The 25,852-nt window shown below is 42.3% G+C and overlaps 1 protein-coding gene across 8 annotated transcripts in view; it reads right to left on the bottom strand.

Annotated features, from left to right (window-relative positions):
* Positions 1-25,852, bottom strand: part of LOC122886643 (ephrin type-B receptor 1-B) — a 153,104-nt gene that overhangs the window by 107,340 nt on the left and 19,912 nt on the right. For all 8 annotated transcript variants that reach the window (XM_044219083.1, XM_044219081.1, XM_044219075.1 and 5 more), the window contains exon 2: positions 428-492. In XM_044219083.1, the coding sequence (XP_044075018.1) occupies positions 428-492 (65 nt within the window). The remainder of the gene's footprint in view (positions 1-427; positions 493-25,852) is intronic.

Genomic DNA, 25,852 nt, shown 5'->3' with positions numbered 1-25,852 from the left:
CCTAAAATATGAAAAAGCCCTGAGCATTTCCATCCTCTTAGCTCCTCCTCCCCCGTTTCATCCTAATACCTCCACTTCCCTACATAAATGTATCATTACAGTATCATTATGTCTATGGTATCCCCCCAGCCTCCATTTACAGGGACTTAGGTACTGTGTTCTGGGGCTTACGTGGACCCATTATGTCATTAAGTCATTATGAGCTGGGACAGAGAGAAAATAATACCCATAATAGGAGCTACGTTGGGCACTACTTAAGTCTATACTCCCATCTTGCCTTCCTGCCCATTTGTCTGTCTAGCTGTAGATCTGTATGTGCACTGTGTTTCATGTTACATATCACCCTATCATGATTTGAGTTTGAACACAAACTTCTGAAACGTTTTTTATAATCAGCATGCATATGTGCTGGCAATGAGCGACTCACCCCAGAATTAGGATATGCTGTCCAGCCCAGTTCCGCTGTGGCCACCCGAGTGTCCATCACGGTCTCTGTAGCAAAGAAAGAAAAAGAGGTAGAGAGAGAGAAAGACAGCGGTTAGCTTGAAAAAAGCTATTTTGAGTATCATTCCAGAGTTGAACTGCATTCAAACCCCAGTGATCACTTGACACTATCATCGATGAACAGAAAGAAGATAAATCCTTCACAGCATTTCATCCATCTTTGCTACACTTCTGTTCAGACAAGAGACATGGAAACAAAGCCTTGGCACTTTGGTGGAAGGGATGTCTGAGAGCCTCTGTCATGCTGTTAAATGCTGGGCTTTGTATTGTATTCTCTCTGTGTGAGCATGAAACTACAGTATGTGCATCCTGCCTTTGTGTGCGTGCGTGTGCACGTATTTGCACGATATGTTGTCATTTGTTGAAAAATGAGTGGATATTTTTGTTTTTGTGTGCGTTTGTGTGCACATGAGAAACATTGTGTGGGTTTGCATGTGGTCGTGTGTGAGTGCTGAACTTTGTCACATTGTTTACCCAAAGAAAGCAGCTTCACAAATGCAGTGGTAGCCTCCCAAGGCGAGGCCATTGCAGTTTGTTTACTCCTAGTGGGGACATTCCCTGAAAACTAGGATGGCAGAGAGCTTTAATAGAAGGGGAAAGATGTCTTGTGTTTCTCTGTGATTTTCTGAACATTTGCACAAAATCTCAAGATGCACCTTAGATTACTATATGGTACACTGGTTGCACACAAAGAATGAGACAATAAAAAGTTAAAACCTCAAAAAGGAAAATCTGCCATAGTGAGGAGCAGTTCAGAGAAGATTTGAATTCATCTATCTCCCCTCTTGCTAATCCTCACTGACACACCGTAGACAAATAAGTCTGGCAGCTCACCCAAGAAGTTTGTCAGCACTGTTTTGATTAATATCTGCCTTGCTGGCACACTGAAATCAGGAAACCTGATATAGAGCCAGGAAAGAGGAGAGAAGTATGGCAGTTATCACCAACCACTGCTCTCTCTCTCTCTCTCTCTCTCTCTCTCTCTCTCTCTCTCTCTCTCTCTCTCTCTCTCTCTCTCTCTCTCTCTCTCTCTCTCTCTCTCTCTCTCTCTCTCTCTCTCTCTCTCTCTCTCTCTCTCTCTCTCTCTCTCTCTCTCTCTCTAAAAAGATTTATAGAGTGATGGACTGGGTGACATGTTGGCCTTAGCAGTGTAATGATAGATTCATAATTTCCCCTGTAACAGACAGTTTATTCTCCAGCCTAAACCCTCCATCTTATTGAGAGTGAATCAGGGCATATTTCTTGTTTTTTGATGTCCCCTGCCACAACAGGCCCTCAATTGAGTTTGTTGTGACCAAACAGATAAAAACTGGGAGACAGAAGAGGGAATTGTATGTCTGGGTGATGATCTGTAGTAGATAAGCAGGGCGTGTGAACATTTTCAGAGGAACTGCAGTTGCTGTGTCTTTGGCTTGGACATCATCCACTATCACAGCAAATGGTTGGCTAGCAACGCCCACACGTGTTGTTGATAAGGGAGAAATCTCACTCCGATTAAATGCAAAAACATAACCAGCAGACGCTGCCCTCGTTCAAAAAGAAGAGGTTTCAAGCCCTCAGCAGCTTCCCTTTACCTACTCCTCTACAGGAAGCACACACCCGCAGCTGTTCCTTATTTGGAACCTCACTGAACTTGCAGTGACTTAGAAATCATTCCAAATGATGGAGCACCGTCATCTGCAGTTCAAGTGGTAAAAAACAAGTACACTGAGGATGAGTGACAAGCCACCAGTAGGAAGGAAAGAGGCCTTTCATTCTCAATCTCCACTTACTGTGAGAAACTGTCCTCAGACATGAAACCAATTAGCCTAGGTAATTCAGCTGCACAAACAAGCACTCACACAGATACAAATTAAGACACACACACACACACACACACACACACACACACACACACACACACACACACACTTTCACCAGCAAACTCAGAGAGCAATTTTCTGTGTACACCTACAGTGACAGTCTTGTTCACACCCGGCTTCCATCAGAGTATTTCAATTTCCCTAAGATCAGCCTTGCCTTGTCTAGTTTCCACAGCCAGCCAGTCTCCCAGCTCCAGCCTGCCTTCCTGATTGTACAACTTGCTGTCAGCTGGGGAGATAGGAGCATGAAACAGCCCTCAGCGCCAGCCAGCGTTGTGGGGACTGCCAACCCTTCCTCAGGGGAAATCACAGAAGCTTTAGTCAAATCACACAGACACTTGGAAGGCCATTTTCCATTTCCTTTTAAAAGGAAAGGAGGGGGGAAGGAGGCACCTTCATCTCCTGGTTGAAGATGGTGAAGGTAGGAGACAAAAAAAAGGTCAAAGGCCCATGGGAGGGGTTGCTGAGTCGTGTCATGTGACCTAATGTCTACCATTAGCAGAATATCAGAGTACCAGATGAGTAAATGGAGTATGCTAAGTGGTTATTAGCAACGGGGTGGGACTCACACAGCCGTCATGCCATAGCTCACACACCTGTCCACTGGCACTGAGGATTTGGTAAATGTCCCTTCTGTACATGTATGTGTGTGAGTTTTAAATGAGCTGTTATGTGGACCATTCATCCATTTAATCATAAGTAGATTTGAAGAGTTTCATTTTAAAATGAGCTTCCCACATTAATTAGAAAAGCCAGCTCTTTCAAAATTACAAGAGGCAAATTTTGGTTTATTGCTGAAATTATAAGTAATCCAGCGACCTAAGCTTACAAAACAATTAGGTTTCGGAGGAACACACACACATATTATATATATATTTAATTAATTTATTTCTTTTTAAAATCGACCTTTTGTATAGAAATATCTTTCAAATAAAGATACAAATGATACATTTTGGGATTTCTCTATTTAATGTAGACCTGTGGACACAATTATTTGCTTAGACAAAAAATGATACTGTAACTGTAAATTTGCATTTCAAGCAGCTGGGACACTTCCTCTGATTAATCTCTCCTCACTGTCTGTGGGTTCCAGTAGTTTAACGCTGGGTTACTCAGCTTAGACCATAAAAACCTTGTAAAAACAATTAGTCGTCCTTTTCCCTGGCTCCCTGATTCTGATCGCATTCTGACCACGCATCCCGTCTCTTTCAGTTTTCACCAAGTCATTTGGAAGACAAGGAAGGACAACAGCTAGCTACAGTCCCTCATGTTTGGAGGGTAGCCCAGACTGTTTTCTCCTGCATTCATATTCTGCTATGTCAGCTCCACCTGCAAGCGCCAATAAATTAAAACACAGCCAGGTTCACTAGCAGTTCAGTATGTGGGAAAATTATTAACATAGAGAGCTTAATGTTGACTATGTCACCATGGCTCATAAATCTATTGGAAAACAATAGCTTGTAGGTGTCAGGGTAGCCGGCTTTAAATGGATTCAAAGAGCTGCAAGGCCGGGGGATGTATTGTGACTACATTGCAGAATATTAGTTACTCTAAATCATACAATGGATGTGGGTTGGCTCATTGTGTAAGGCTCACTCAAGCTGATACACTGCCTGTGTACTAGTCAAAACCCAGAAGTCGCAAGCTGAGCCAAAACCAAGGCTCAACCAAGGGCCTATAGCTTCCATTCCCAGAAGGCACAGCTCCTTCTCATTAGCAGCAAGCGGTAGATCAATACCAAATGGTAGGCTGTTTCCACAGATAGAGAGAGAGGGATAGAGAGAGGGAGGGAGAGAAATGAAAGAGCGAGAGAGACTGCATTAAACATTGATGGGGCCTTGCATTACAGATCGATAAGGCAGCCCTCTTCACACAATTACACGTCAGCAAGCAATCGCATGATACATCACATAGACATGCATGATTACATATTGCTAGCACTTGGGCCAAAGAACATCTATAGAAAGAGAGTTCAGAGAGGAAAGAAAAGCAGGTATGGATTGCACAATCTTTCCACCCTCTTTGAGCCTTTATGTATGACTTTAATTCTACAGTTTGTAAGTCAGAAAGGCAACATGTCTGAGTGATTCCCCCCGATGTGGCCATGTGTGTGATTGTGTGGCTGCTGGTCGATAGAACACGTGCTGAAGCGCCTCTCTGAAGCTCCCTGGCTCCTTAGTCAATATGGTAGACAATTCTCCGTGGATTTCCTTTCCCATCCCAAAACCCATCTTTTCCATTCATCTATCTTTTACCCCCTCCCTCTCCACTGTGTCCTCCTGTTCAAGGATGCTGGTACACTTTGTAATTCAATGAGACAATCATGTCCAGATGCTGGATGCTGGGCTTAGAGGGCCTTCTCTTTGTGACTGTAGCAACAAACTGAAAAAAGATCCAAGGGCCTTGAATGACATTATTTAACAGGGTTTTATCATTTCTCAGAAATGGAATCAAGATGGGAGGACAAAGAGAGAGAGAGAGAGAGAGAGATTGAAGGGAAAAGACAGAGAAGACAGAGATGAAAAACCAAGAGGCGAAATCAGTGGGATTGAAATGAGCACTTAACAATGATGAAGCCCCATGGTAGCCTGCTGAGTCTGGCATCTTAATACGGGGCTGAAAACAAAGTGACAAACAAACAAGAGTAAAAGCTGCTGCGTCTCCCAAACTAATCAGCCGTCCACTCGGGAATTATGAATAAAAAAAGGAACATTTTTGATGGAGTGAAGTATTTTCAGAACAAATCGTGTGGAAGTGAGACTATTCACTCACTGCATCCTGGGAAATCACACAAAAAAAGATTGTTTATTGGACTGGAAGGTAGGACTAGCTCAAGTCCAGCATGGTCGAGAGCACTGAGCTGATTTGAAAACTGTGACTGGGTTTATGGCACAGCACTGCTTCAGGGTAAAAAGAATATGAAAGAAGTGATATCTTTGATTGAGTCACCGTGTTCAACAGAGAAGACAATCCTTGCGAACACAGATGTGAGACTTTTCTAATCTGCGCCACACTAAAGCTGTGTCACTCATACTGAAGGCTTTTCGCTTTAAATAGAAGATACAGAACAGTCAACAGAAATACATCAAAAGAAATATGTTACTTGTATGTCTCCCTGAAGACAGAAATGACAATGTGGCTGATTTGAAAATTGAACAGAAAATAATCTGCCATCCTCTGAGACATTGGCGTGGAGTGATGGGATACACAAGTCCCGCATCGCTGAGCCACAGACAGAATTAAATGAACAGGCTCACAAATCACAGATCGCACACACACTCACACACAAATGTATTAACAGTGTTCTGGGCTTGTAGTCACTCGCTCTGGCTGAGTGAAAATAAAATTTTCAGCATGAAAGAAGACCAGGTCAATATCAGAGACAAGAGAGAAAGCCAAAAGAGATAAAAGAGAGGAGATACAGTGGAGGGGAGCTACAGAAACCAAAGTAAGATCAACAACAGATGTTAGGAAAAATGCCTTGCAAGATAGGAAAATTAATTTACATGCAGTATCTGCAGAACCTGATGAAATTATCCTATCATCACAGCAAGGTGACATTCTCTTGGCCTTACACATCTGGGCTGCCACGTCGCATAAAACTTAAGATTCAACCTTGTGGCACTTGGTGAACAGGCACACTCTCTTTCCCCACCATTACCGGTTTGTAATAGAGCTGCTGTGGAAGGGAAGCAGGAAAACACAACAGCCTCATTGTGCATCATGCATCTAATCGTATCTTAGTGGTCAGTCACTCATTAAGCTACATGCCTAACACAGAAACAGCACATTTATATATAGCACATAACCTCCCCCCACTTCACACCTCCCCCTCTCTCCTTTAATTTTGCTCTCTCTCTCTCTCTCTCTCTCTCTCTCTCTCTCTCTCTCTCCTTCCTTCCCCTCCCCTGGTCAGGGGAGAGAGGTTAGGCACATCATTTGCATTCATTAACATTACATTAGCAGACAGAGTGATCTTTAGAAACCAGGCTGCCGGAGAGTGTCATCTTTAATTCATCATAACCCCACCACCCACCCACCTACCCCTCTCGCTCTCTCTTTACCTCCACCTTCTTCTCCTCCCTCTTTCCTATCCCACTCATCCATCCCTCCTCTCCATCTCTCCCCTCTACCCTTAATCCCAGTGCATCCTTTCTCCTCCTCTTCTCTGCGCGTTTCTTCACTCTCCATTTACCAATGTCTTTCATCTTCTTCACTTTCCCCCTGTCTGCTTTTTGCCTTCTTGCTTCCATTCCTTCCCCTTATCTTTCTTTCTCTCTGCCTCCTGTTAATGACAGGCTACAGGGGGGTTGGATTTCTCTTCCTGCATGAGTTCTATGCAGGATAGCAAGGAGAAGGGACACACCCAAAAAACACACACTCATCAGCCTTCTGTCTGCACCATATACACCTTATAAGCATTGGTCTGGGAGGCAAGACTGAGCTGAGGATCTCCAGGCTTTACAGTATACAGGGCTCTTCAGTGGGACCCTTTGACCTGTGCTTATTACAAAAGAAATAGAGCGTCCAATCAAAGGACTCATCCTCAACACACACAAAGAGTTGGAACTACAATTGTGCTTATTACGCTGATACATTAAACAAGCATTGACTGGATGTAAAGGTGAGGAAACCAGTGCTCTTCTACATTCTAACCATTACCAGAGACAGATAGGAAAAATCTAACCAAGAATTAGTCCCATCCTATGGGTCAATTAAAACAAACAACCTAATTACTTATAGCGTAAGTGCAAAAGACAATGAATTCTCCTCCTCTTCTACAGAAAATAAGAAGGCAGTAAGAAGCAAACATGGGTAATAACTAAACCACATAATGAAGGGGATGCTAAACACAGATCAATGTAAGCTGAGCAAATCTCTAAAATATTTCATAACATATGTATCAGTTTCAGGCCAAACAGCGGGGATATTAACATTTCCATGAAAAGGTTAAATTATATCAACATAATCTGGTGAAACACAGTGTTCAGCATTCTGAGGATATGCCATTTCAAATGTCTCCTTTTCTCTCTGCTCCTGACGCACACAGCAGAAATATGATCAACCCTCAAGTACATTTTTGGAGTGAGTCTGGCAGTGATGACACCGCATAGGGAATTCTGCAGTTACTTTAGCAGACCGTCATTTAATGGATTCTCTCAGGAACCAATAAAAAGCCAGCATTTATGTTGTTGTCCCCCACTCCCCTATGGTGAAGATAATGCTTGTCTTTTTTGAAAAGAAAATACACAATATGGCATGTGCACGCATATACAGACACAAGCACATGGATTATTATACACACAATCACTGACATGCAGCTCCTGGACAGATGTTTGAAGGGCTGTTCAAGATTTTTACCTCAGTGCTAATTTTAGAATATATTAAACATAAAATATCTTGTAGATCTGTTTGAAAATAATAAAAATGTCTTCTTCAATGGAAAAATTTGAATATTTGAAAAAATGTGTATTTCATATATGTGTATATATTATATTACAATGCAAGGTTATACATATTCAATAGGCAGCCAAACACAGTGCAAAGAAACTCAATATTAAACCATTTTACCTCACAGTAATGAGCCAGGATCTGCTAAGGTTTGCTGTAACAGCAGATGAGCAGCAGTGACCAAGCAATAATCCAGATGGAAAAAGCGCTAGCCTCCCACAACCATCACAATACTCATTACTGCTGATATTACCTCAGCAAGCCTGTCTGCTTTTAAGAAACCTGGCAATTTGCTGCAGTAAAATGAGGTAATTACAACTCTTATCAGGCTCCTCACCTCACAAAACAGCATTTAGAGAGAGGGAGACTACTCCCCAATGGTTCACTGGCTGTGGAACAAGGCTTTGGCTGGCTTCCCAAACACTCAGCCACACCCACCAACTGTCATTTATTCTCTTTGCAAGTCCTGCTCCTCCCACTCTCCTTTCTTTCCAATAAAAACAATAAAAAGCAGATATTTGATCACTTTAATGACAAAACTAAAAGAATTCCTTGATCAATGCCCCAAATCATCATATCACTTTACAGCACAACAGCTGCACTGAGAAAAACTCTCCTGCTTCCAAAATGGAGAATAGGAAAATGACGCTCTGAGAACAAAACTCTGTGTTTATGTTGGATAGCTAGAATAGAGAAAATGGCAATGTAATTTAACCTTTTCACATAAGGAGTTTGGCTTTACAATGAAAGTCTATCCAATAGCTTTGACATTTCTAACCTTCACATATTAAAGTTAGTAAGTTAGCCCTGACTTGGCCCTAGTGTCACTTCTCCTGGCTAGAGACACAAGTGGACCGATGGAGAAGAACCATGTCCAGGTCACACTGGGATTGTGTGAGCCTGACATTTAGCAGTATAAGCTAGAGCTAATGGGCTATCCGGGGTGAGTTAAAGCATATTTGTTTTTCAAGCAGACCAAGAAATAGTGCTGAATGAACAAAATTATGTTACTCAATTACCTTCCACTGCTGTCCTTCACCCTAATCAAGACAGTAAGGATTGTCATTAGCACAGGCCTGCATGTGTGTGTGTGTGTGTGTGTGTGTGCGTGTGTGCGTGTGTGTATGCGTGTGTGAGTGAGAGTATGTGCATGCTGTTGGAGTGTGAGGGGGAAAGAATCACAAAATTAAGTACAAAAATAGAGAGAAATAAAGGAATCAATAAGTTCATGTCAAATATGTGCACAGTGTCTCTGATGGCATCTCAGTGTGACTCGCCTGGTTGAATTTTATAGCAACTGGGGGTTAGGAGGGCGAAAAAATAGACAGAACTGACTGTCCTTTTCTTTCACACTGTCACTAACTTGAATTGAGATAACGATAACGTAATATGTGGAACCAGTATGGAGAGCAGAGTGAAAACCGAGTGAGATAGTGAGATAAAGAAAAAGAGAAAGTAGGGAGAAAGACATGATTGAGACAGAGGGAGAGGAAGAAGGTTGCAGTTCATGTTAAGACAGATACTGAATAAGATATGGAAGGAGTAATCAGAGAGACACTGCGACAGAGAGGGCATCATGTGGCAGCGCCCTGTGTTATCTTATCCAGAAATGGATCTAACCTTAGCTGAACACAAGAGTCACATCATTTCTTAGAAACCACTTGACCCCATTTCTGTCCATTGCCTGAATATACAAAGACAAGCTCAGCTCCTGTGTGATTTATGAACAGTAAAACACAAGAACAAAATGGTCTCGCCTTAACACAGACATGAACATCACGCTAACAGCAGAAAACGGAAAGCGATAAAACAGAAAGACACAATATATGCATCCTCACAACACCCATTAAACACAGCAGAGCCCAGCTGCTCCTCCTATCATCTCCACCGGTACTCCCTCAGAGTCTGACTCTAAACTTTGGATGGCATTTATCAGAGCAAAGTGACAAACTTCCCCTAAAAAAGAAAACACAGATGATGAAAATTCATACAGCCTGCCCTTTAATCCCCAAAAGAATAACTTAATACTTCTTAACCTCTTTCACTGCTAGTTTTTCCCCCAGAATAAGGCAATGTACCACTGAAAAGTAATAAAGGAAGAAGTGTTCAAGGGGGAGAGGCAAACACCAGCTAGCTATAGCCAATCTCATTAAACACTGTTGTTAACCATGTTTGGATGCACCTCAAAATTGACTTGTGCCCCTTGAAAAATTCCCCGATTGGCAGAGAGGGAAACAGACAAGAGAGCACTGGAGAGAGTCAGAGAGAGACAGAGCCTTGAGGGTTTGATGCCATGCTCTCCCTCCATCTCATCTGTGGCAGTAAAAGAACAACCTTCAACCACCTTGAACCCACTGGAGCTGAATTTCAATAAAAGTCAAATTATCACCCGTGCCCATGGGGCTTGGGAAAGGCACTAAGCCTGAATTGACTGTGCATATAAGACGATTTAACAGTCATATGGAGGTGTGAGTGAGTCAATCATATGACGCACTTCTATTTCTCACTGAGAGGGAGTCTCGGGGGTGAGCAGTGGTTACTGTACCCTGTTGGGAGAGGGTGCCACTGGGATGGATCACTGATTGTTTTCTGTGAGTGTGTGTTTGCCAGCGCTTGCGTGTGTGCGAAAGCACATATGCCAACGTGCCATTAGGAAAGTGTTATTCAATTTAGCCGTGTTCTCCCTTGACCGATGTAGTGAGATCCAGGTAATTGATGCCTTAGTTTGGTATTCCCCAGCTGTGTGCTCTTCACCACAGGGACAGTGCTGGCTAAGCCGGTGTGAATGAGAGGAAACGCACAGTGTGATCTCACTCTCTAAACCGCGAGTGAGGTGTTCTTCAGGGATCTTGTTAGTGCAGCTCCACTACACACAAACACACATACAGCTTCACCAAAAGCACACTTACATAAGCAGAGGATACATCTCAACAGTCTGGCTAAACTATTGGTGACCGCAGACATACTCAGGTTGAGATCACCTCTCTTTCTCCCCTTTATTCCTCACTATTTATCGCCATAAAAATCCAGTGGCCTCTCCAATGCCTCCAAGCAAACACTAAATCTGCCTTCTTGCAGCATATACTCACATGCCTGGGGAAGTCTATATATTTTTGGAGATGGGCTTTGTTTTTCCTCTGGGGCTTTGCTGGAGTCGTGGGGGAATAAGAGATAGAAAATAGTCCTGAGGCTAAAAGAAAAACTTTCAGCAGAAGATCTTGACCTTATAGCATGAGGCTTACAGAGGCGGGTGAGATTATCCAATGAGAATCTATAACAAGAGTGAAGGAAAATTTTTACCTCATGGGAGTAAGAGTAAGACAGACCTTTTTGAGTATATTTGTCTGGAGGTCTCTCATCCTGTAAACAACAGTACATGCCCTCTCTGTGCTTTTCAGTACTTCTTTAGAGTTGGGGAATGAAGATGGTAAAAAGAGGAAAAGGCTGATTCTTTTAGTTTCCAGGAGGAATTTGTGTTTGATGTTTTTCCATTTAAGGCAGCTGTTTTTACTTCCACCATCAACCTGCCCACTCTTTTCTTGTTGCCTTCTTTTAATCAGTTGTTTGCTCTCTTTATCTCTCTCACTCTCTCCACACTCTTCTTTCTCCGAGCCACTCTGAATGCAAAGCCACAGCTCAGTGAAACACTGAACTCTTCTGGGAGAGTAAATGTCATTTCACAAATTACACTCAGTCTGTTTTGCCACAGGGACGGTGTGGGTAATTTTGATCTTGTGCCACCCACCCACACAAATACACACACACACACACACACACACACACACACACACACACTGTATCTGACCTCATCTGACTTGGCATCCAGGATGCCCTGGTGCTTGAGCTCTGGCCCAGAACGCAGCCCCGAATGTCACAGCTGTCCAGTGACACTAGTGGGGAGCACAAACATCAGCTATCCCCCTGGCCCTCTCTGCTCTCTCAACAGTAGCTATGCTAGTACTAGCTGACATCTTTTAAGCAACATCCACCAATACCACTAACATTTTTCTTTTTTTATCCTGCCATTTTGGATCTTCCGAGCCTTCTGTTGATTGCTAATGTAACGGAGACAACATGGGTGGATCAGAGGGTGAGCTTCTGGATGCAGTAAGACAGCCTGTTGTTACCCTCTCAGTTAAAGATCTGCCTGCCAGAAGAAAGCAGAGAGTTTCCAGGCAGCGCTGTACTTGGCAGCCCTGCCAGATGAGGCTGTTTGCTGGTGTGATGGGAGGTGTGCTCCAGGAGTCAAAGTGCGACACTCTGCTTACTGAGCTACAATGGTGCAGCTAAAGAGCTGAGACGCCTCGTTAAATATGTAGTGCCACCGACCCACTTCAAGCTGTTCCTTTACCTCACACGTAAGAAGCAGTGGTAGCAAACACTCACTCACTGCTCACTTTGCACACTCAGAAACGCACACATTCACACATCCACACATGCACATATGAATACGGGAAACACGAGCAGCTTACACAACTGTAAAAGCTGCTCCAAGCTGTTAAATTATTTCTCAATTATGTCACTGGGTTAGAATATATGCAGGTGTCTGTCCAGTGTGGGTGTGTGGGTGTGAGTATCTGCTGGTAGTGTAAACAGCTCTGATGGGAGACACAAGTGGTTTGCAAGTGTTTGGAGAAAACAGCACCCCGTCAGGACCTACTGTATTTTAGATGAAATGGCAACAGTGTTTGTGTTGGAGGGAATAAGTGCACCTTTGGGTGCATTGTGTGTGTGTAGGAGAAAGTATATAATACTTAGCATTTGTTTGAAGCTGCTTGGAGGGCAAAGCTGGAATTTACTGTACATCTGTGTGCCGAAACATTTAGGCAGTCAGTTATATTAAACAAAGGCAGTGTTGTCAAGCTGATTTTTATCTCTAGTTTTTCCTTACCCCAATCGAGGGTCTAAGGATAGAGGATGTGTCGAATGCTGCACAGATTGTCAAGCCCCTTGAGGCAAATTTGTTATTTGTGGTATTGGGCTATATAAATAAAATTGATTTGACTTGAAACATGGCAAAAAGCTGGATACACAAGCGGTAGTTTATTGATCCAGAGAAGCCATGATGACTGCAGGTGTTCCAGTCATCTCTGCCATCGACCTGCATTGTGTTGGAAGAGGCAAGCCAGAGAGAAGGAGGTTTCATTACAGATGTTAAGTAGAGCAAAAAGGCTCTATCTCTTGTACACACACACATTTTACATATTGACCACTGTTATGCCAACAAGGATAATGACTTAGTTATTTCCCATGCAGATCTTGAATAGGTTGGAAAAGCCTCTGAAGCAGTAAACACTAAATCCTTCCATTGACATCCATACAAATGAGTGGGTCATCATTTCTCCCAGGCAAGCTGACTTAAGCTTCTTACTCAATGGCAAACATTACTACTTTATAAAGCAAGTTATTTAACTGCTAAATTAATAAATGATACAGCAGGGCTGTCATTTTTTCAAAAAATCAAGTGTGAAAGAATTAGAGCTATTACGTAATACATTCAATAAATTCAAATCCAACACACACAGCCTAATCTTCTGTAGAATTAACGTTGTCTCCGCTGCTCCACGTAAAGCAGTAGCCTTGATGATTTTCCAGGATTTATCCATATATGGTGTTGAATCCTAAATGCTTCCACATATCACTTTTCAGATGGTTTGCTGCCATAATGATCTGTTCATTACGGCTCATTTTCTCCATATTGCGTTTGCGAAGAGAACAAGTTTATGCAACAAGGCATGCAACAGATCAGAGTGTAAGTGCATTTTAGGAATGCCCCTTGTTGAATTTGAGGCATGCAATGTTGAGCTTTTACACATTGACTTTTGAATTCGAATACATCATTACAAATTAAATAATATTTTTTTTCCTACGTTAGCTCGAATTTCAAATAAAAAGTAACAGCCCTAATGTGTCAAGGCGATATCAGACTGTTTTTATAGACAGTTAAGGAGGAAACTAACTCCACATATCTACAGTACATGTATGCCATAATACTTATGAGCGATTGAAAAACAAACACAATGTACCTTTAGTCATAAGCTCAGTGCATACAGCAGTTGTATAAATAAGATAAAGCACAAAACACTGTGTGTGACGGTGGCAAGAACAAAGATTTCATCCACTATAATAAAAGACAATTTTCCAAATGTTTGCCAGAATACACAGTGCATTTCATAAAACACTTTTGCTCAGGCTTAAGTGTATGCTGAGCAAATATGACTTCCATTTCATGAAGTGTTTGTTATCTTCTGTTGTACAAGTTATTAATGTAGATGGGTGTTGGAATGACTCCCAGAGTTTTCACACACTACTACTCCTCTTTTCCCCTCCCCAGGGGTGTTGTTAGCCTGTGTGTCCCCTGACAGCTCGCTCCACATAATGAGGCTGACAGACCAAAACAAACAGGTACCAAACATAGGTAGACCAAAAAAAAAAACAGCAAGTAGAGCCAGAGGAGATGAAGGAACGAGGCAGGCAACTCTCTATATTTGGCAAGACCTATGGCTACTGCTGTGGTGGCTGGGGTAGAGTATGAGTCATAACACTGCTCTTTTACATCCCCATTCTGTTTTTTTTTTATTATCTGTTTTTCTTTTTTTTTCTGCTCTGCTGTACACAGATGCAGTTGGTCATGGCCTCTGTAAAGGCATAGGGTGATAATTGATGGTGAGATAATGCACTGTGCTATCTCCTCCTTTTTTATTCCTCCTTTCCTTCTCGCTGTCTCTTGCTTCTGTCTCTGCCCCCCCCCTCTCCCCAGGTGTGCTGGTGGCTGGGGCTAAATGATGAACAGAGCCACAGTGTCTGCTGTCTCTAATGGGGACATTATGCAGGAGGATGGGAGAAGTGCTCACACCAGGCTCGTAAATCACACACTCCTGTAGAGAGACTCACTGCAAGGCCTCACTGCTCCACTAACCCTGCAATGGATACACCCATATAAATGGAAAAAAGCTACTCAGACATACACATATATACATATGCAAACACATATCAAGTATTTGCATACATAGACACACGAATCATAGACACATCTGCACTTGTGCTGCTACTGCACAGCCCATTTACCTGACCTCCAGCGTGTAGTCATCATTTGCCACATACCGTAACTACTGGGACACAATTCACTTGCATCTGTCCAGTGACAGCACCTCTGCCAACAGGACAGTGTGCTACACCAGAGCTTGTGTCAATGTGATTGAAGTTTGACAGAGCAGTTAAAGCATTATTAGTGCTCCCTGTCACAGCCCAGCACACACAGAGGCCTGCCAGTGGCACAGGTGAGGTAAACACAGGCCCCATTTAGCATATTACCCATCAGTCAACACGACAGCGAAAGGAGATAAAGAAATGCACACCCACTGTGAGTGGGAAAACAAGCACTCCAGTCTGCCCCGTCTCACAAGGAGGGCTATATGAAGGTATTTTGGCAGGTGTGTGCACAGGCAACTCACACACACACACACACCCACCCACCCACAGACACTCATACCCACACGCAAAAACAATACCACGCAGAGACACATGCTTCAATGCACACACACACACAGGTTGATGACAGAAGAGGCATTATCCGAAGTGAAATATCTCCAGGAGATGCCTCACATAGCTAATTGACTGTGATGAGCCAGTGCCAGCATGCCTTGATGCTTTCTTTTTTCTTTTCTTATTAATCCCTCAATTCCACTTTATCTGCACAAAGATAATCTGGAGAAATCCACAAAATTGGGTATTTCTTCTGTGTGATTTAAAAGCCACAAATCCTTGAAAATATCCCCAACTGCTGATGCATGGCTTATTGCTACTACAAATATGCTAATCTTCAAATCCGAGGTGAGGAATTTGATTCATTATCTGTTTCAATATAACTATCGCTTCACAACAACATACTCCATTTGACACCAGTGATGTTGGAAGTGAAAGAAAATGTCAATCTCCGCTTCCAAGACCATTTAGGGGGAAAAAAACCTTGCCGGTTAAGGTACGAGTAATACTCATGGGACTTAGCATACACTAACAATGGTAAGCTTTTAGCAGTTAGCGTGTTGCCAAAAGGCAGGGGGCCATGATGTGGCAACACGGGCTTAGCCAACAGAGCTGTTTGGACTAGAAACAGACAGCTGGCACAGTGGTAGGGAGACCCATTTAAATGCTCTCTCCTCAGGAGGCCATGAACCAAGTTGACCTTCGCTGACTCAGTCAAATGTAGACATGCATAACTATATACAAACAGGTATTCTTAAGTAACTGGCAGGCTGCAGGAGCCTTTCGCTTGCATTTTGCTTTTCATTGTGCCGCAATGGCAGACAAGAAGGATGTAAAAAAAAAATAAAAATTAGAGGTAGGTTAAAAAAACAATAGAGTGAGACAGGCTGACACAGAGCAATTGATACAGCAGGCAGAAGGGAGACAGCACGCATATTCTCACTGCAATGTTTACACAGTCTGCTGGTATTTGTCTTACATCTTTGAAATGGCATGAAGTAAACTTTATCCAGCATGATTCCTCCCTGAAGATAATGGATTGTGAACACAAAACCTCCTCCTCAAACCTCGTCTTCTGCCCCTTCCTCACTTCCCATCATCAATAGACACACACAAAGAAGCGCAGAGACTGCAGACAGACACACACACACACACAAACACACACACACACACCTCTGTAAACACTCCCTGAGGCAGTAGTGTTAATTCCTCCCAGCCTATTCTCAGTCACACATGGCCATGGAGGCAGTCGCCAGTGGAGCCTCACTGCTAGATTAACCTTTGCTCTCACCACAGATCTGTTTTTCAGTGGGACCGGCAGTCGGACAGGGGCCATGGCTGGCCGATAGTAACTCATTGTCAGAACACTGTCAGCGCTGGGCCCTGCATTAGTGGCTTTTGAAAAGAGGGACTGTTGACATGGGCAAGGTGCCAACAAAGAGAAAAAACAGGCCTACTGCCCCACACAGCACTTAACCTGACCTCTCCCCACAGGATGTGGGAAAAGGGTGGAGGAGCACGAGAGTGCGTCGCTGTGTGTACGTGCGCACACGTGTGCACATGCGTGGCGGTGAGAGTTAAAGTGTTTTCTCTGTGCTTGAGCAAGTGCGTATTTTGGCTGCTGATAAATCCCAATGCTAGAGAAATAAAAACAATACTGGCACTTTCTTCTCATTTCTCTCAATTTCTCACTGGTGCACAATGTGCGATCCTGTTTTCCCTATTCCCCCCTGTGGTCTGTGTTACATTTACCAGAGGAAAAGGTCACATGTCATCGTAAATGTAATGAGCATGTTCTGGAGAAATACAGCCACTGGCACTCGAGCTGCACAGTTAAAACAGAAGCAAGTACAGGAGCGAGTAAAAAACACTGAATTTGGCTTTTATTAATCTATTTTTTTCTTTTTACATGCTTGTTGGCATGTACACTCACTTCAGCAAAATTGCATGTAAAACCAAAGGTTTTCACACAAGCTTTAGTTAGGATCTGTGGTTCAACTGATGGATTGACCCACATGTACAGCAGTAGAACTATGAAGTGAATAAAACCATTAAGAATCAATTGGCTTTGAAGTATTTGTTTTGCTGTAAAAATCAATACTAAATGCCTTTCACTTTTATCAATAGAATACATTTACAACACTCACTGACTGGTCTACATTCTCACTTACAGCACTTACTTAGTCAAGTGTTGTGTAGCAGTAATGGAGAAATAAATGGCTTAGACTTTCACGTTTTTTAACTTAATAGACTAGAACAGATTTCAGAGTACAGAGAAGGAGTGAGAGACAATGAGGGAGTGAAAATATGTGATAAAGAGACAACATGACAGAGCTGCTGAACTGCTTTGCTGCAATTTTGACAAGATATTAGCCTTTACATGGCACCAAGTTCAACCAAGCTGCCACAGAAAAGGCACAGTGGACAACTAATTTCCTGCAAGCGAAGAATGGTCAGGGGCCTGTGAACATTCCAGTTCCACCTGCCTCAGCTCCACTCTGCCAAAATCCGGTTTAAATGACTTATAATGTGGGGAGGGAGGAGGGGGATGAAGGGGTGGAGGGACGGAGCAGGAGCAGCCGCCAGCAGCTTTGTACTTCATTGTGTGGTTTGAATAACACGGAATGGCAAGATAGTGCCAAACAAAAGCGGAACAGGAAAAGGCCATTGGAGAGTTCCTTTCAACAACCCTGTGTCTCTCGTTCTCCCCCACCCCTCCACCCACCCCCATGTCACCCAGGTGAGTCTTCCTTGCTCTGCTGCTAACCAAGTGAAAAGCCATTTCTGCCAATGGGGTTCCCAGGTGGGTAATGTACTCTTTAGAGCACCTTATTCTCAACTAAGAGCAGGCAGGGGCTGCAAAGTCATGAAACTAAACTGCTATTAACAGCAGGCCCAGCCCAGAAATTGAGCAGGCAGGATGTGAGACTTGTTGGAAGGCTGTGAGTGAAAAAGCGATTTGGGTTTTAATGAAGCGCTGATGAATGGGTCTCAGACCCCAGCAGCAATAACTCAACGCCCAGGTAGAGACACATGCCTGGCAGGGCTAAGAGCTGCACACTGCTGGTTCACGGCAGGGCCACAGTAGCCTCACACTTCTTAGCCATGGACTTGATAGACATGACACGTATTGTTGAAAGTCTGGTTTGTAAAGCAGCAAAAAGCATTTAATTTTAGTTGTTCAGAATAGATTTTTTGTTTTTAGGACTGGCCACTGTTTGGGTATAAGCAGATATGTGCAAGTATGGGTGGGGGAGTATATTGTATGTGTGTGTAAAACCCAGTCATGCAGTCAAAAAGCACATTAAATGTTCAGATTCATATGTCAAACCTAGTGGACAGGATCATATAAAACCTTGGACAACGTCTAAGCAAGACCTCATGTCTGTTCCACATTACAGAAAAAAAGCTAAGCACATTATGTTTATTAAGCCTCTTGAGTTACGGCATCTTTCATAGTCTTTCCAATAAAAATGTCACAATGTTGCTCTTAGTCTTATACAGCCACAGATGATGTATTTTCCATTTTTGCTATGAGCAGCTATGTAGACTGTAAATATGTAACTGCAGAGGATATGCTCTTGAGATTCTGACAATGAAAGATTTCACATTTCGTAAAACTGAATGTCCAAAGTAAATATGTGTATAATTGTGGCAGATTTGAATACCAACATATGCAGTATCGAATTCATCAGAGTGGTGTCCTAGTCAAATGCCTGTAAAACCTGTAAACTCATCTGCTGAACAAGCTACTGTAATGAAGTGTAAAATTGAAAAACTGTCTCTGCTTTTATTTTCAATGGATTTTTGAAGAGTGGATTGATGTTTGCTGTTCCAGTGTTTGTTGGAATTACTGTACACCTAAATAAAATGTCACTGAGGAAGTTGATTGTTGCCCTGCTGTTGACAGGCCTTCTGTATTATTGCCCATTAGTTTGATGAAACTACTTTACTGTCTACAATCATAGCATTGCCACTTATAAGGCATAATTATGCTCATCTGCCTCACTGTCCCCTTGGTGTCAACTTTGTTCCATGCAGATGCAGTGGCACACTGTACACAATATAGGCACCCAGGGAGTCCTCTAGAAAGAAGTGGCATCAATTGATCTCAACAGCAATTGGCTCAAAAAGCTCACTGTAGTTCCCAAGGCTCAGAGATCTCATAGTATCAAGAAGGGGCCGAAACTTTCATGTGCACAATTTACAGAAAGGAAGTAGAAGAGGAATAGCATACAGAAAGTCATGGAGAATGTTTTATTCTGTTAGGTAACATGTTTTACTTGTAAAATGAACAAGTGGGTAGCCACTAGAGACTTTTTTTCCTTTTACAAGTTTGCCACTTGGCTGAATTACTTATAAGAAAAAGAAAAATATTGGCCAGAACACAAGACAGTTGTAGATATTTCATGAAAGGTTCATTTCCATGCCTTAACTGTGATAAAAATAGGTAGAAGGGTGACAAGCCTATATGAACTGTAACCAATGGGCTACCATAGTTTCACACTTTAATAAAGCCAAAAAAAATCCTTTCACTTCCATCCAAGACTATAAGCAGCATGTTTCCTATAATTCATATAATATCCAATGAAGCTCTGAGTCTCCCCCCACAGCTATAGGTAAATTAATTTGCCTTTATTTGTCAGTCAAGTTGACAGACAAGTCTGTATTTCTGCACAGGTTTTGGCTTTTTCATGGCTGGATAAGTGAGGATATAACTAATACATCCATAACTGTAGTTAGTGCATATGCATGAGCACACACACAGTTACACACACACGTACATTCACTTGCATGAAACTTTCCACTTTTAATCATAAGCTACCATATGTCTCCTTTCTGTAGATCCCCTGCGGCCTCACTCCCAGCCAGGCAGCAGAGCTTTTTGGGAGTCCACCTGTGATGGTTCCAAATCCAGCAACGCAACTCGGCTGTTGCACTGAAAACCTCTCTACTTGGTTTCAAAGTGGCCTAAAGCCAGTGCTGAGAGTCATGCTCGGTTCAGAAAACAGCTAGTGGGAAAAAAACGCTGAGGACAGGCTCATGAATACTTATGCCATAGTAATTAAACTCTTCCGGCTGCACTGTGCTCTCTTTTTCATACTACTGTTGCTCTTTTCTTTTTGCCCCTCACAGCCTCACAGACAGAAACACACATACCTTCCTCTGTCTAAAGGACAGAGCGGACTGGCAAGCAGAAAGATGGCAGATCGCAGCAAGGCTATCAGGGATTCCAAGACAAACCTTGGACACCTTTACTGTGCAGCACCTGTGCCAGCAGCAATGCACATCTGCCTTGCATCTGCTCATTACAGGTGATTAGCAAGATGATATGGTGTATTCTCCACTGTCTAAATGTTACCCTGCAGTAAACGTACCTCGTGTCTCTCTACATTCTAAACAGCACTTACCTAAAACATACCATTTTGAAATAAGGGGAGTTTTAAAGCCAGAATATGTTTAAAAATCATGTACCCCATCTGTCCTGTTAGGCATTAGAACAATAAAAAGCAAACATATCTTCTTCTTGTTGCTTTTTCTTTATGCCTGGCCTTGGTATCCAAACTGCTGGGTGGGCTTAAAGATAATCTGTCAGACAATACACCTACATCACAGCAAAGATGACCCAACAGGCAAACAAACACATGCAAGACTGACTCAATAACCAGCCCACATACCTACAGAAGATGGCATACCAGAAAACAGCTCAAAGCTTTAGCAAAAAAGTCAAAATGTGCTATGCTCCAAAAATGTTGTCTTTTATGGTGGAATATATTTGGAACGACGGCCTAGGCAAGACAGTGACATTTCAAATCCACGGGTTTCTGTTCTTTTTCCTGTTTTTTCTTTTCTGTAGGGACGTCAGCACAGCCATATGGGGGAACTGCAAAGCATCCATCTTTTGGACTGTTTGGTTAAGTGACAGGGACGAAAAAGACAAAGGGAGTGTAGCAATTATCCAAATATTCAAACGTCAAGTTAAGTACAATTAAATACATTCAGGGCAAAGTGTGGACTAGGGAGACAAAAGCAAACTATCAGTATTCCTATGGACAGTGAGAATAAACTATTAACATAACCATTTACAACAACAAAATAGAGCACAGAGTTGAGATATGAACTCACAGGACTCCAAATTGAGAGTCACAGACAACCAATGGCGGGTAATTTGCAAATAATATCAGTAATTGAAGCAATTAACTTTGTTTTGTTGTGGAAAGGAAACCATTTAGACACTCATGTTTGCAAGAACACACACACTCACTCTCAGACACAAACATAAATACATGTACGCAATCTCTCTCTCTTACATACATATACACACAGACACAAAACATACCTACACTAGGGTGCGGGATGATGAGGGTGCAGCTACAGCTCACGGTGTGTCTTTTATTTATACTTCTAATGCAGGTCTGAAATATAATGCTGAAATGTTAAAATCAGCATCATATGTATAGCAACTGACAAGAGGCCACTTATTATTAAGATTAATAATCAACAAACTGTGTTAAAGGCATTCCAAAATCAGCGTTGTCTCTCTCATTTCCACAGTGTACCAGATGGTGGTCCTCTCACTCCTTTGTTAACACATTTTTCTTTTGTGTTATTTTTGTGTCTACTATACCTCAGTCTACCAACAGACAGATGAGGCCTTGGACACAAAGCAGGCTAAAAGCATCCACCCCTCTGTTTTCCACAATGGCTGCTCAGATAACTAGCTCACAGTCTTTCATGCAGTGATGCAAATCTCTGCCCAGTCTTCAGGGTGAATTTTTCAGCACACCTGCTGAGATGAGAAGGCCTTCTATCAAAACAATGCCACACCAGACAGTTTGAATGAATTCTGATGCGAGCCTGAGAGAAGCAGTTCTTTAAAAGCCTTAAGTTATGCATATATTTGTCAAGAAGGAGTAGCTAGCTTTCTAAAAATAGTTGGCAGTGACAGCGCCATTTTTATGCTGCTGTTTTCATGTTGTGTTTTCAAAAGTGAGTTGCATAGAAAAGAGAGAAAAGTGTAGAAGGTATATGCTACAAATATAATATATATATATAGTTTGTATACCAGGCATTTATTCCTGGTTTTCAACATCTATTATTTACGGAATTTCTAAACCTTTTTTTAGGTTGTCAGAAGATTTGGTATGTTATACTTAGTATTCTCTTTTTAAGAGCATGAATGGAGGTCCAGATAGAACGATAGATAGAACAATAGATAGATAGAACGATAGATCGATAGATCGATAGAACGATAGAACGATAGATAGATAGATAGAATGATAGATAGATAGATAATACACAGCAGCTATAAGCTAACAAACAACACTGGCTGATATTATAATTACCTTGATAGTATCATCCTCTAATGATGCAAAACCTTGCTTTTATCTCACAGTGAGGGAGATCCTCTCCTGTAGGCGTTAAGTAGAATTTCTCATTGCAGGATACATCCTTAGATGTGAGCAGCTTGTGTAGTGCTACATTACAGGCAGAATGGCAATTTTACGTATGAATCTCATCATGTTTGTTTAATGCTCAATGAAAGAAAATCAAGAACAGGTAGCAATTGGAGACTGTGTTATACAGGTAACTCAGCAAATAAAGACCATGGACCTTATGTGTTAAAATTCAGCTTTCAACATATTACATACATTCTTTAGGTAGTCTGTTTACATAGCATGTGTCTGCCGTTTGACGCTGAATACTTTGAATGAATACCTTCAATTAAATGTATATTATATTCCATGACAGTATTTTGACCATTTCTTGAGCTATCCAAATCCTGAGCAGACTGCTGAGAATCAATGTCTCTCTAAAGTCCTGGAAGTTAAAGAAGGTAAGAGGACAGCACCTAATCTGCTGATCAATAAGAGGATTTAACTTCATACAAAAGACTGCTCATCTGCATTCACCACAGCAGCCGCGGAAGAATCCTGCAGAGGTTCCGGAATACTATCTCTCTTTCCCTGTGTTCTTTTCCAGCCCTGCCTTTTCTCCATGTTCACCTTTCGTCTGTTAATCCCTGTCTTTCATGCCAACAGGAATGGGCGGATTAGAGCTGGGAAAGTATTCACACAGCACACAAACCTCTCATACTCTGGCTATATATCCCCTCCTCAACCCACACTCTCTTCAGCAATCGTCTGTACGTGTGTGTATATGTGTGCAGTGTATGCTAACCACCATGAGACTTCCATGTAGGTGTGGGATGCGTGTGGGTGGTATAGTGCTTTACAACATAGTATAATTTACTGTGAACAGTTCATCACTACTTCCTCTAATCCTGTTTAAATTAGCCAGTCTTCTGGAGAGACACTCAACACACACACACAGACACACACACACACACACACACACACACACACACACACAAACTGTATACACAGACATTTTCTTTGTCTTTTTCTCCCTCACTTTTTCTCCCTCACTTTTTCTCCCTCTCACACACACACACACACACACACACACACACACACACACACACTCCACCACAGCTGAGTCTATTTAGCAGGAAGGATAAACACACCTGTTAAGAGCAGACCTGTCTGTCTTAGGCACAGTCTAAATGGAGTTAACTTTTAATCCTTTTCACTCTCCCAAATCATTCTTGGCCTTCATCTGTGGGCATAGCTAAACCAGACCACGAAACACACACACACACACACACACACACATACAGTCAAGCTGCAGTCTCACTTGAGCTGAGTCTTTGTGGGACTGAAACAGCAAAGCAAGCAGTCACAGATGATGGGCAAAGACTTGCAGCATCTAATAAAATGGTATTTGATGGTCCAATCTGTGCAATCCATTTAGGGCTAATGCTTCTGCATTCCTTCTCATTGCAGGTGGTTTGGGATATGGATTCATTTACAGACCTCTTGCAGAGGCAAGCACTGCACAAGAGGAGGGTGACCCTCTCTCTCTCAGGTCACCTTCACATGCTTGATCAAGCACAGATGCGCACAAACAAACATTTATTCTGGGCTTGGAGTGGGTGCTATTTCTATCAGCCATTAGTAGTTGTATTAACGCTTCAAAATGGCCACCTAACATTTTGAGACCTCAGAGCTTTCAGTAGTCTAGTGAACGATGGGTGCTCTTAAGGCACTTAAATCAGCAGACAGAGACCCTGACACAAACAAACACAAGTGCACATGTCCATACACACAAAAGCCATTTAGTCTTTAGTGTGTCAGCCAAACCAAAATAAAAATAGATAAACAAGGCACCAATGCTCTCAAAAACATCCAGAATAAAAATATCTAATAAGAACACAAAATATTTAGGTGTAAAGAGCAATATGGTCACCATCACAAAACACTAGCACATTTTCGAAAAGAGCGACCACAACAGGACTAGGCTATCATGCCATGAAGAGCATGGGAGTATGCATATTTCCATTCCAACCAAAGACAACACTTGGTTATTTCTGCTAATTACACAGCTCAGTGAAATCATCTGGTGCAGTCTTAGATGGTTGCCTATCCGTGATCTATAGTATGTGTGCTACAGATCCTCAATGACTGAGTAGAGGGAATGCTTATACTGCACAGCCCCAAATGATGGTTTTGCATTATGTGCCAAGCCAATGCAAGACAGAGCAACATTTAATTAACATTTCTAATTGTGCCTTGAAGGCTGCCTCGATTTAGTGGCGGCTTCATCCGCAGCTGATTATGTCGCAATGATGAAGTTAATGGTGCTGGATATTTGGCTGCTTGGCAAACAGTCAGCGTGAGGATGCTGTAGGGTCTATGTTGCTCCTGGCAACCCCATATTCAGATGTGAATGAATAGCGGTTATGTATAAGTGTGTGTATATTCATATTACAACATGTATATGTGACCTTGACAAAGCCACATGCTTAATGTGGTGAATCCATCCTTGACTTAATCAATTTATTCAGTGTAGGCTACTTATTTTTTTCCTTTAAGACAATGATTCACTATTAGAGTTGCTGTGCACGATCTCAACAGCACTTCGGAGTCAGAGTATTCAGAGCATGAGTATATTCTGGAGTTGTGCTGTCTGTATTTAAAAACACCACTTCTACCAGACTGCCACGGTCAAGTGAGTCATATTGTAAGTCCCAGGCCAGTTAGTGGCTCTGTGTGTTAGCCTGGACTATCTGATAGATAAAAACTGACACAAAGTTGTTGAGCCACTCATTTGGAGCAAATTCAAGTAAAGGCTTCCACATAGAGAATCATGGGCTGCACCAGTCCAGAGGTGTAGCACAAAATTCTGGACCCTGTACATAGGCATTCTTTATTGGCCCCTCCCCGCATCCACAGCTGTTCATTTTAGTATCTTTGTCGGTCCTCCTCACATGAGGGCCCTGTGTACTCAGTCCCCCCATTCCTATGCCCCACCAGTCAAAAACAAACACACAAACACACACACACACACACACTTGGAAAGGCATATTTCAGCCCAGCACACTCAGGCCATATTATTCTGCCTCACTGAGCTCACTTGACTCTCTGCCAGTATAACTGTAAAAGTCACCCCCCACCTTCCTTACTTCTGTCTACCCTCCTGTCCTGACT

Source organism: Siniperca chuatsi, linkage group LG13, assembly GCF_020085105.1.
Source record: "Siniperca chuatsi isolate FFG_IHB_CAS linkage group LG13, ASM2008510v1, whole genome shotgun sequence".
Lineage (NCBI taxonomy): Eukaryota > Metazoa > Chordata > Actinopteri > Centrarchiformes > Sinipercidae > Siniperca > Siniperca chuatsi.
This window is presented reverse-complemented; position numbering and strand designations above follow the sequence as displayed.